At 36.4% G+C, this 13,786-nt stretch overlaps 1 protein-coding gene across 2 annotated transcripts in view; it reads right to left on the bottom strand.

Annotated features, from left to right (window-relative positions):
• Positions 1-13,786, bottom strand: part of KDM7A (lysine demethylase 7A) — a 74,101-nt gene that overhangs the window by 16,745 nt on the left and 43,570 nt on the right. For both annotated transcript variants that reach the window (XM_074871818.1, XM_074871819.1), the window contains exons 10-14: positions 12,508-12,599; positions 8,170-8,259; positions 7,087-7,296; positions 5,505-5,629; positions 4,826-4,983 (exon numbers count right to left, since the gene is read on the bottom strand). In XM_074871818.1, the coding sequence (XP_074727919.1) occupies positions 4,826-4,983; positions 5,505-5,629; positions 7,087-7,296; positions 8,170-8,259; positions 12,508-12,599 (675 nt within the window). The remainder of the gene's footprint in view (positions 1-4,825; positions 4,984-5,504; positions 5,630-7,086; positions 7,297-8,169; positions 8,260-12,507; positions 12,600-13,786) is intronic.

Genomic DNA, 13,786 nt, shown 5'->3' with positions numbered 1-13,786 from the left:
AGTTATACAGAAACACTAAACATGAAAGTCAGAGGATATGAAGTGACTTAAAGGTAAAAAAAAAATCATTGCACTACTTGCAATTTTACTTTTACATCACAATTTACTGGCATATTCTGCCTGTTTTGTACTACTACAGAGCTGCCAATCAGGGTTAAAATGCTGATCTGTTCAAGAAGATTAAAATATTACTGTGGTGATATACAATATATTTGCATCAGTTTTTATCACAGAAAGACCTGAAAAGGAAGAGGAGGAGAGGAAATACCAACCTTAGACAAGCTTTTTGCTGGTAAAGTACTAATCAGAGAATGAGGTGTCATAATAGGCTGGCATATGACATCAAAAACACTGGCATATGACAAAGCAATCAATCAAATCAGCCACCTAGTCCACATGATTTACTTTAAGTGCTGAAAGAACTCAAATATAAAGTAGCTGAGCAGCTCTCTGGAGTATGTACTCTTGAAAGACATCATATGTCCCAAACAACCACGAGTAGGAAACACATTTGAACTGTTTGGAGTCCAAGGCTCAAGGTCAGTGGGCTGTATGTATACCTGTGTCAAGGCTGCTGAGAGAAATCTTGATTAAATACAGATTTGTGAAATTCTACAATATGCAGAAGTTTTTTTTGAGAAAAGCCAAATAGAATAAAAAAATTTATGAATGTGTGTCAAGAAGGTAGTGGATAGAGAAAGCAACACATCTTTCTCAAGTTTTCAAGTACTTAATTTCATATAAAACTACACTGAAAGCAAACCAACATTTTAACTTTTCTTGTCTTCATTCCAGAACTAATTTCTGATCTGTGTTCACTTGCTTTTGGCATAGTTTTATATGAAACTACAAAAACAGAATGCTGTTCTTCATAACTCATTAATTATGCAAGCATAAAAGATGTACCTGTAACCCTATAGACACTGCAATTCTAGTAGGATTTTGTTCCTATTGTAGACTCTGGCAAAGCTCACAAATAGGCATCAAATATATTTCAAGGGATATCATTAACTTCTAAACACTGCGTAAGTGGAAATTATTTTTAGAGTCAGAAGAAAGCTAAGAATGAGACAGATTTTCAAAAAGTGAATAAAATAAACAGCTGGAACCAAAATCTAGAGAAGGTTAACTAAACTTAAGGTAGTATTAGAAAGAACGGTGAGGAGTATCTAAACACAGTATTTGAGCAACAACACTGTGTATGAGTTAAGCTACATAATGTTCAACATACGACAATAAGATAGATATTCTGAATTAGCGTAGCTCAAAAAAAACCCCCAAGAGATTTCTGATGATAACTCAAGCCTCAGCTCATTTCAAAAAGGCAAACAAGATTCTAGAATAAGCAACAGCTTGCACAATACAGAAAATAATACTGTCGTATAGCTCAAATGAATTTTTCTTTGGACTACTAAATGTTTCAAAGAAAAAAACTGCTCCAAACTTAGAGACAGTTTAAAGGAAGAGGCAAGTACAATTAAGGATATCTAAGTATGCTCACATGTGGAGCTTCAGATCTCGGGCAAAAATTAATGTGTAAATAATGAACCTCAATTTAAAAACAAATGAACTTCATGAAAGCCCCTCAGGAACTTTTATTCCTTCTGTCTTAAGAAACTGGAAAATCCTAATTATTACAATGACAAAACTATTAAGAGGAAACATAAGTCTTCCCATAAGAAGGCAAAAGATTCAGCAAGACAGAAAAGAAACTGGACATGTACATAATTAACTGTATACAGATAACATTAAGATTAGAGTCTCATACTTCAGAAGCCCTCTTGCCTTCTCATATAGGTTAACTGATGATACCCTGCTAAGAGGGACAAATTATTTGTTATCTGCCTACTATCTGGTAATATGATCTAGACTGAACGGCTAAAGCCACCTAACATTATCGATACATTCCTTATTCATTTGGGGCTGGGTACTAGCATATATGACATAACACACTGTATGAGCCTCAGCTCTGAATCAGTTTGACTATGCCAATATTCCTATATGCAGCCAAACCACTGTCCATTTTTACTACTTCTTTATTTTGCAAGCTCTGTGCAAAGCAGTCAGAATATCTCCCCAGCTTTCCTTCTGCCTTATACTATTCAAAAAGCCAAGGAAGCTGCATTCCTTTATACTACTCTTAACAAAAAATTAAAAATAAAAAAAATTTAAATCCCAATTGCTTTCCCCCATGTCCCCACCACTTTCTACACTCCTCTACAAAAGATTACTGTAGTTTTCTCACCCTCCTCTTTCACAAACAAGTTTGAGATACATTTACTGATCTTCACAACACATCATGTATTATTAGGACGCCTCATCTCTTCATCCATTACTGCGACTTGTAACTGAGCTTTAAAAAAATTCAGTCTAAAGTTGGGTTTTGCTTTTTCTTGTTTGTTTTTTTTGTGAATTACCTTGGTAATTACTATCGTTACTTTAAAATGAACTGGTCTACCCTCAGATAAAGTTATGGCTCTGCGTGCTTCCAGAGACTGGGAATACTCAAGAAACTGGGTGAATGAAAGCAGTCATTACACCTCTAAAATCAGACTAAGCTACGGTGAACTCAAAAAATTTCATAAATCACATTCCCTTCATCCACATAAAGTATCTTGCTCTATTGAGCACAGCACTCGATCTTTGTCTCTCTGATAACACTGGGTCAGCATTTAGAACCAGGATCCTGGCATGACACACACAGCTATATAGAGCTTGATCTGTTTAAAGGCATCTCTCTGTGGGCATTGCCTCTTGGCCTAAGTTCCGGTAAGAACAATGGAAGGTGGCAGCTGTTACAGGAACAGGTAGTTCCTTTTACGAAATTCTCTGCAGAAGAATATCTTCTCTCTCTCTCTCTCTGCAGACCTTCAGTTGAGGCAAAACTATCAAATGCAGGTGACTTTTAATAGCGAAGTTTGAAGACTCTCACTATTCAACTAAAAATATAGCAATAGCCCTGAGTACTCAATTTTTGGAAGAACAATCTCAACATTCAGTTCTAGTTCTAAGTACATTTCTTACATTTAGATACACACTGCCATATTCATTCTTTATCAAATAAGAGCAACAATTTTGAAGAAAATCTACTATTTCTCTATATGATTTAATCTTTGATTCAAGTGTAAAACTTAAGTTTAGTTTACTTAGTTTAATTTTGAAACTGGAAAAACACCATATATGCCTAAGCCTTCACTCAACAGGTCGTTTGCCTTGTTGGTTCATAAGTACCCAAGAGGGACTTCCTCCCTGTGCGAATTTTTTAATACTGTCCTCTGTGACCTTTGGAAGCACAGTAAACAGTGGTTACGAATTGCTGTGTTAACAAAAATCATTAAATATTTTATCCAGGCTGACAATGGACTCAAATACTGTACGGATTGTTGTGCAGGAAATGAAGGGAACTGTACATCTCTAGAGGAGTCCTGTTATCTTCCAAGTGTTGACCTCAGTTTCCTAAGACATACCCTCGTAAGCTCTACTGTGAAAGGATGTGACTTATAATTAAACAGAGAGTTGAACAGTTATGTCAAGGACCAACTTGTCACTGCACACAGATAGTGCTACTAATAATAGGCACAGAAAACAGGCATTCAGTATTGATACTTTACTAATACACTGTGTGATCAGCACTGCTGAACACTTGGCAGGAAGGTTTGAGGCTACAGAAAGACTGAAAAAGAATAACTCCTAGTGAAGGTTGGTTTGAAGTATTGGAAAGTGGGGTTAAAGTGTTTTACAGATAACGTAAATTCTTACCCAGCCTTACAGGCTACCGCAAAGGTTGAAAGTATAAGATTTTATTAATGCTACATTATGTTTGATCACTCGTATGGAATAAACCTATTAATTAGCAAAACATACAAGACTGTATGGTCAAGTATGTAATCACCAAATGGAACAGAAAAGGGAAATATAAAATAGATTTAATATTAGCTGCATGTTATGATCTTTTGTGTTCAGTTTTGGTCCCTGCTATACAAAAAAGATGTGGCCAGGCTGGAGAGGGTCCAGAGAAGGGCCACAAAGATGATCAAGGGACTGGGAAGCCTCGCACATGAGGAAAGGCTGAGAGAACTGGGTCTGTTCAGCCTTGAGAAGAGAAAGCTTAGGAGAGACCTTATCACCATGTTCAAGTATTTAAAGGATGGCTACAAAGAAGATAGAGACTCCCTTTTTACAAGCAGTCACGTGGAAAAAGATGAGGGGTAGTGGGTACAAGTTACTTCTGGGGAGATTCTGATTGAACAGAAGAGGAAAATCTTTCACAGTGAGAACAATCAGCCACTGGAATAATCTCCCCAGGGAAGTGATGGACTCCCCCACATTGGACACTTTTAAGATTCAGTTGTACAGGGTGCTGGTCCATCTTGCCTAGACTGTGCTTTTGCCAAGAAAGGTTGGACCAGATGATCCTTTCCAACCTGGTATTCTATGATTCTGTGATTCTTTACAGTGAATGATGTGATGAACTTTTCATACTGAAGCATATCCTGGTCAAGAAAAATCAGCATTCTTACATTATGAAACAGACGAAAAGGAACAAATACACATCCTAGAACATCAATCAGACCTCCACTCTGAAAAATGCTGTATATAGTATTCAAGATGGCACTAACATAAAAAGGTGAATTTTACTTTTCAACTCTGTCCTGTTCGTTTCTTCTGTAGAAGATAATATTTGATAAGGGTTTTTTTTATAACTTCTAATATTACTTCTCTGATCTACTAGTTTATCCTCTCTATTCAGTCTGACTTCACAGTAGTTAGACCCTCTTCAAGATCATCAAAATGTTCAACTGGTAGGACTCAGAGATAAGCTTACTGTTCAGTGGTTTCTGGGTATCTGCATTCCCTTCTCCTTCAAATCCTGAGGGCTGGTCTTCTACCTTAACAGTTGTCTTTTTCGACCTTGTCCTGTCATCTTCATCTTCACTATCTGCTGTGTAAAGACTTCGATCTGTAAACGGGCGTCTCTCATCTCTGTCTCACAAGAAAAAAAAATCACGTTATACTTACAAACCTGAAGCAATTGTTTTCCTTTCATTAGTTACAACACACCCTGCATATACAACAGTAACATACTCTTATCTCTTCATTACAAATTGTACATATTCCCATTTTACTCCCTGTACAACTGTCATTTCCACAAAAATGCAAAGTTTAACACCAGAATATTTTTAATGACCATCACTCCAATAGATGGATACAAAACAACCGTTTCTACTTTGAAGAATTCCCTTCGGTACAAATCTAACTGAGCAACTGAATGAAATGCTGTAACAAAGGAACATGTGAAGAATCTCCTCTTCACTCCATACCCATGGCTCCACTAGGGGACAGCAGACACAACAGACAACACATTCCTTCTATATTCCTAACATGAATCTTACTGGTAAAAGGGAACTTAGATCTCCACAAACAGAAAAGAAGTGTTATTAATAATTTGCACGCTCCAGACCATAATGACTAGGAAGAAATGATCTACAATCAACCCTTTGTACCTAATTATTCTTCCATTTGACAGCAGAAGGCGAAGATCATTGTCTTTTGCTCGCCACTCGGGTACTGTAGAAGATGGCTGAAAGGGCTTGTTAAACCTCCCGTTCAGTTTCGAGCTTGTGGTATCCTAAAGAAGTAAAAGCAATGTTGCTTATTATTTATTTTTATAAACTCAATTGTTTTTTTGTGCTCCACAAAAGCATAAACTCAGCACCAGGATGGTTTCCTTCCTGATAATCAACTGAAGAAAGCTCAGACAAAACATGTTTGGATGTAAGAAACAGCAGACTGCATCATCTCCTTCCTTGAATCATCTATAGTCTCCTGAAGCATCTAAACCAACTACAACTTCACTATAATACTCCTTTTATGTTTCTTTTGGAGAATTATCACTGTATTCAGAACAAGGAAATACCAATAGAGACAGACAAGTCAAAAGCTGGGCTGGGAGCTGATACCCAATCCAGGAGTTGCTTATCTGGTCCCTGGAATTAGTATTCCAGAACTGATTTATAGGACAGTAAAACATCAATAATGGAAAGTAACCTGCCATAAGCAGAATTTTCTTAGCTCAAAGCAATTTACATTTGACATATACTCTAAAGCAATCGGCAATATGCTTATGTGCCAAACACGTAAAATAATTTTATCTTTCTTACAAGTCAATACTGATAGTGAACAACATATTTCTACATTAAATGACAATGACTAACACTCCTAAACATTTGTTTGTAGCAATGAACTGCACAGGTTAACTATTTGAGGTAAATTTTAAGTTCAGCTTCCTGCCTTTGGAGCTAAATGTATGTCTCTTGTTCATGCCTTATGAAGATCAATATAAGGATCCAAATCAGTATTTCTCCACTATGATAGTCCATCTTGACCCAACTAAATTTGTCAGTGTTTCTTATTCTCAGAAAGCTACTCATTTCCTTTCATAAAGCTACTTATTTCCATTCTCTCCTTCCATTTCTGTTGCTGTTTTTTGAAATAAGGTCATCAAACCTGAAAAAAAGAATTTTTCAAGAGACTACATTTTGCTCATTCACTCTATTGTACCTTTGTAATACAACCACAGCCCCACAACGGAGACCAAAGGCAGCCATAGGCTTACTGGTAGGGAGGCACAATCATACAGTAAATAGGAACACGACTGAAAAACAAGGCTAATCAAATTACAGTAACTCAATTGTAAGAAGCAGCTATCTAAAAACACATAGCAGGCTGGCTCAGCCTCACCAAAAGAAGGCTTTGCAGGCTCCCTTTTCTTCACAGAGCTGATTCAAAGCAGCATTTCAAACCTGCAGATGTCCTAATTCAAAAACTATACTTGAAGTAGGAAGCAAATTCACCACCCCTTCTGAACCAAAACGCTGAAGGAACCTCCACAGAAAAATTATCAAGGAAAAGAGAAATTCCTATCAGAAAAACTCAAAAGAAAGAAACTGAAAACAAATTTATCCATATTTCATATGACGAAGCGTAGTAGCCTGTATTCTTATGCATGTTAAAAGCTTTTCCCTTTCAACAGAGATTAGAAATCTACTCTGGTTTTGTTTTTCTTGCACATAACTTAATACTTGCCTCCTCCCACGGTGACATCTCCAGCCTTTTCAGTACTTCCCTAGTGTGGAGTTCCAGGATGTCCAGATTAGAAGGAGTTTTGGTAGCATGGTCTCGCAGTTTCCTCACCCTTCGTCTGGAGTGGTGAGGGGAAGTTGTTTCATGTGAAGACCGTGAAGTTGGACACACACCAAGAATTCCCTGAGTTTTAACTAGTTTGCTGTTTTCCTCCTTTAATTAAAAACACATATTTCAGAATAGTCTCAGAGGAGTAAATTCACATATTTAAGTGCTGCTTCTTATTCATTTAGTTAAATGTAAATAATATAAATAAAATTGCTAGACCTTTTAGAGAAGTACTACATATTTCCTATGAATTTGATGTGCAAAGCTTAGTTCTACTGCACCTCTTTCCTATTTGGGGCTTTTATACTCTCCCATAACAGTAGTGCTTAACACCAAAAGTCACCACCAAAACATAAGGTTTTATTCATGAAGGCAGCATAAGGTAGACATGTATTATACCCAGCAGAGCACATCTCTCTTCAGTTCTCAGAACTGTTCTCTCCACATGCAAATGTGAGAATTTTTCAAGAATCAATATTCATTAAGGGATAAAGGAGCAAAACACTGGTATAGGAGGGGGAAAAAGAAACTGAAGAACCACTGACTATATAATAAATAGTGACAACATGTAAGAAAAAAGAGCAAAAGAGATGACAACTGGACTAAAACTAACAAACAAGAGGGTAGGAGAATGGAATATGCACAGAATTTCAAATGAAACTCTTTAACAACATATTCACAGTAATTATTCTAAGTACTTATAAGTGAGAACATTTTAGAAATACTGACCTACAACTAGTTTTACCATTAAAAATATTTTTAAAAAAAAACATAAAACACCCTCACTGTATGTTTTCTTTATCTGAAATGCCCAGAGCTTAGTATTCCCAAAAGTCTTCCTCTTGATCTTCCATTATTAAAAGAATGTTAAATAAATTAAAAGGTGAATACAGTCAATCAGAAGCATAACTACTATGGAATTCCCTGATTCAAAGGTTTTCTTCCTGCAGGCTTATATAGAATTGCCTCTGTTCTTACCTCTACAGAACGAATCACTTTTGAGAGCTCTTTTATGAGATGCCCAGGCCTAATGTTGTCTGGAATTTCAAAGGCATGTTCTGTTACAAGCTGTATGCAAAGGGAGAAGAAAAGATACTTAATTCATTTTTCAGATAAAAGTGGAAGTAATACAAAATAAACAAATCTACAGGGAAAAAAAAATTAAAAGTAAAAAACCATATTAATTTCTGTAATAACGACTGCAAACTGCCAGAGCAGATACACGCACACACACTGAAGCTTCCAGTCCAAGCCTTAGAAGGCAGCAGACATCCCTTAATGTCTCTAAGAATCAAAACAAGGGGTAATACAAAGCCATACGGACAACCACTTAATTATTTTTCCCCCTCATACCATAATCAGCTTCTTTTTTTGGCTTTAGCAGTGTAGAGCCACACTTCAGAAACTCATTAGAGCCATGACCTTAAAAACAGCTTAAGACTAAGGGAATTTCACTATGGCAAAAATTTATTCTGAAGAGCAAATCAAGAATAACAATCAGTAAGCAACATGTAGATTTTTAGACATCTACCTCACATTTCACTTTTAAAAATTACCCTCTTAGCTTACTTAGAATCCAGTAGGTTGGAAAAAGCAATTCAAAAAATCATTCCCTATAAAAAAAATTTAGGAAGCCATAACAGTTTATGTTCCCTTTAATCCTCTGAAACAGTATCAGAGACAGACTTCATATATAGAGAGATTTTTTATATATATATATATATCCAAATATGAGTAAATCCACTCTACAGTTAGATCTAGTAAAAAATGTTTAATATTTTTTATGTATAGTTTAAATGTGCCTCAAAACACATTTATTAGAATTAAACAGACAAAAGAGCACTCACACATAGACCAGAATGACTGACATGAATTCTGCTACCACTTTAATCGACTATTTAAATGGAAAACCACCCCACAAACATTTTCAGCTACCCACACTTCAAAAATGAGATTCAGCAGCAAAATTATTGCTAGAAGCAATTTGATACCGTATGTGCATTTCATTGAACCTGGCTTCCCCTCAGTCATTAAAATGAATGCCCTCTATCCCCAAAAAACAACCAACATGGATGTATACCACAGTACAATCATTCATTTCAGTGCCATTAATTCTATAGGAAAGCGTAAATCAGCTGCTATTATTTACCATTGTTCATCCTCATTCTTTGAATGCATCACCTCTACACATTCACACTTGGGAACACACCACTTCTGTCACTAAATATGTTATCATTTTTCCAGCAAATTACTGGTCATTTTAGGACCATTCAGTCCTTTCTATTTAACAACTTCACTCTCCCAAAAGCCTTCCTGCCCATGAAGACTTCAAGAAGCGACTGATGCAATCCTCCAAAACACCAATTTCGAAGTTTCTCTGCTTTAAAAATACTGAAAAACCTTCCTAATACAAACATAGTTTATAGAAGCACATTATTTTGCCAGTATTATTTATAGTAACTTTGAGCAAATTAAGTACCACTGGCAAGTGCACTTGTTTGCCACTATAAAAGGTATCTGTTTACACCAAAGCTTTCTCAATTATGCTGTGGCAGAGTAACTATTAAAGAAAAAAAAGGGAAAAAAAATCCACCCAAGCAACTTAAATATGCTAACAAATTCAAATGAATATATAGCCTAACAGTCTGATAGAAGGAAAGGATGGGCAGAAAATATGAATACCTACAGATGCTATGTCTGAAAAATTATTATCATTATTAAATAGCTTGTTTTTAAGTTGTCTCTGCATACTGGTTCTTGGAAAAGGAACGAGCAGCCTTTGGGACTGAGGAATTCTCTTGTACTAGGGAGAACAGTAGCAACAAAATGGCCTAAGTATGTCAGATGTAAATTGCTAGTAAAGAAAATAATGGAAAAAAGCTATGATTCATTCAAGAGCTTCAAGAAATGGTTTTGTAAATGTTGGAGATACACAGAGGAAAAAGAAACTTGTTTTAAATCAAGAGATACAGATAAAAAAATGTCCTGGTAGGCAAATTAATCCACCTATCTTTGGGGACTAGCATCACAAAGAAGTATATCAATACTTAAAAACGCACACAAAAAAAATTAACATAAAATAAAAATAGTAAACCCCACATCCCTCCCTCCTTACAAAAACCCCCGATTTTTTTCTTTTACAACAATTATTAATACATTTTTTAAAAACACAGAACAGGTGCCCAAAATAATCTTACTGGTACATGAATCAAACATCTGAAAAATTGAATCTGAGACCTGTTGGTTATGCAAGCTGGAAGGAGGCCAGAGCTAAAATCCAAGAGCTCAGACAACTGGGTAGGTCACCACCATTATTTTGTCTATCACCTAACATGCAGACTGATGATCTGCACCAAAGTAATCTGAGGATACACATACTGATAAAGCCTTGCACAAACTGAATTCAAATCAAGACATGAAAACTAAAATAATTTTAGCAGCACTCAATCTCTATTCTCAGCATCTTGTCATTTTTGGCAGTTTTTAAATACTGCAGAAATGAAGATACCATTGTCCTGCTGAAGATCAGTTTAAAATTATCCAGCAAATAATTTAAAACAATTCATTAAGATAATTTACATGTCTTCAAAAGACATACTCCATGATACAAATGTGAAACCTCATGAGTAGCTTCTCATCTGAGGAGTATTCACTTGTCTTTCTTTTTTTATTTTTAGAATCTGTCTGAAATCCCCAGCATGAGCAGATCATACAGCAATGTACAAAGCTCCTCCTGTCTTCAGCTGCATACAACTACAATCCTATCACGCACATGGCTTGCTGCAAAGAAGAGATCAGCTCACTTATGAAGCAGTAGCTACAAAAGATGAACATAAGGTACAAAACATGATAGCTGGTGGACAGCAGACAACATTGGGACTAGATCACTGATGCCGTGCAGTTTCCTCACAACTGAAGTACCTGTTCAGCCAGTGGTTTAGGAATACTCACAGGTCTCATTAATAAGCATTCAGAATGCAACATGTGCAATTAATTTTTTTTTCCCCACAGAAAAGTAGGAAACATATCACATTCTAGATGAAGTGTTAATCAAACTACTTAATGAGCTACTAGACTGTACACAAATGCTACAATACTATACTACAGCAATCGAGAAAAGACGAATTCCAATCCAATTTCAAATTAAAATAAGGATTTATACAGGCTATGTTTGATCTTATTTATCAGCAGTCTGATTACTTGGCTTATTATCCATACCACAGATACACAGAGCGCTTGGATTCACAAACGGTTTAACAGCTTGGGCAAAACATCCTGTAAATACTGCTACACTGCTTACTAACTACTTTTGATCCAGATGAAGAGACACTGGAGGATCAACTCAGAGGTGTTACAGAATGGCAGCAAAGGTTCACCTGGAATCAGTAATGCTACACAGGCTGGATCCTAGAGGATTCCACACAGAGCAACCACCTCTGCATCTACAACTCATGGTCAGTTCCATGAAGCCCATTATGTTGGATGCAGCACTGTGCAAATATCGTACCTGTTGCACAGTAAGTTCTCTTACAAGGAGAACTTGTGGGCAGAAAGACCAAACAGATCTCCAAGAGACAGTTCAAGTCAGCATGTCCAGAAACAAACTAGAATTAATAAGATCAGTCAGAACGAAACTGCCTGTCAGTGAACAGCACTTCCAGAAGCACAGGTTCCAAGAGGGCTTATTAGCTCAGGCACATGAAAAAACACATGGAGTTAGGACAGATCCAGTGCTGTGCCAAAACAAATAAGCTTTCCTGGAGAGCAGAGCACCAGAAAAGCCAGCACAGACAACATATTAATGATTTTACAAGAGTCAGCCAATGGTCAGCACGGACAGTATTCAACTGAAGTTAATATCCTCATCTGAATCTAAACCGACTCTTCAGCAATACAGGTGTACATGAAATGTGCTCTCCAAAGCACTGACATTAATGGAAAATGCTAAATATCAGGACTTTCCATCCTTCCATTGCCTCAGACTAGGATGAATCAACTATATAAACACATCTGCTAAAAAAAAAAGCCCTACTGTATCAGCTTATCCTCTAGCATTCTTATGGTGAAGCAAGATTCTACCTCCATCAGCTACAACACAAGAGCTTAACTGGTCTAAAAAGATTTTATTAGCATAATGGAATATAAAATTGTCATGATGATTCTTCCCCACATCAGCAGCACATTCTCTCAATTGAGTCGTTCGGTATTCATTAACAGATAAAAATAATCTTAAACTTTAAAAGGACACAGACCTTTATTTACTTCTAAATCAAAACAAAGCTCACCAAAATAGCAAACAAAATCACGTATACTTACTTCTTTTTTCATCCATAATTTTAAAGCAGTAAGTAAAGCCTTCACTCCTTGCACTAAATAGCTTGGAGGCTGGAAACCATCTTCCCTCAGTTCTAGAAAGGATACAGATACCAATTTAGTAACAGACTAACAGTGAAAACAATACAATGATACCTACCCCGCAGCCCATTATGCATTGCCATTATGCAACAACACAAAAAAGGAAAAATTGTGCAAGCAAATGAAACATGACATCCTGTATTTGTGTACATACAAAAGCAAAACAAAACAAACAACTGAACCCTAAAGTGATTCTCCATAAAAATCTTCTTTTTTTGACTTATTCTTGTGTGAATTAGGGATAGTTTACAACATACTAAAGGTCAATTAGAACAAAACAGATCTAAAATACAGAACAAGAAAAAGCATATTTGAAGAAATAGATCACTTTTATTTCATTCAGAAATACTTTATTCAAAGGGGACCAGAAGGATGTGGGATGTATCTCTAAATTAGAATTCCTATTGCTTATTCCCATCCATACAGCAAATGGTTCACACTAGCACACTTTCACTCCCCAAACATTTTCTGTCACACTTCCAAGTATCACAGTTCTCCCTCACACAGTTTACATCATTTTTCCTCCCAAAATCAAAGGGGGCGAGGGCTGGAAATCACTCAGATACAGAAGCTGCTCTTCTTAGGAAAGCTGGTGCTCCCAAGTGATTGCAATTTCTTTTCAATTTTCTCTTTTCCTTCATGGCATAAAAAAAAAGAAGGGAAAAGACAAATCCTCCATAAACAGTCAAAAGTAGATTGTAACCTCTTCCCATGTTCCTGACAGTACTTCCACTTGTCAGTAGCAAATGGACCAACACTAGAACTATTTGGGTCATTTTATTCCCTTAAAAGAATACACTAATAAAACACTGTTCTTATGGATAATATATTAGTCTGCTGGCAGAAAAAGGGAAGCTCTGTTACTAAACAGCTGTTCTTCCCTCAAAGATGCCTCCCACTTGTTAAAGGGTACAAGAAGGAGTGACAGGCCTTTGAGTTGCAGCAGAAGTCTTCCTGCCCACTAGCTGACTCAGCTGATAAAATTTTGAGAATACAATGCAGCATCACAGGCTGGATTTTTAGCTGCAATAGAAAAGACTCCATGACACAAGAGTAATCAAAATTAATGAGTATCCGATAGATGAACAAGTTACCTATTCTGAAACCCCAAGAACTACAAAGAAAAATAGTTTAGGTGAATGCCACAACACTTATAATATCATAAAACACTTCTTACCAA

This window comes from Strix uralensis, chromosome 5, assembly GCF_047716275.1.
Source record: "Strix uralensis isolate ZFMK-TIS-50842 chromosome 5, bStrUra1, whole genome shotgun sequence".
NCBI classification, from domain to species: Eukaryota; Metazoa; Chordata; class Aves; order Strigiformes; family Strigidae; genus Strix; species Strix uralensis.
Note: the sequence above shows the minus strand (reverse complement) of the source record. Positions and strands in the feature narration are given on the sequence as shown.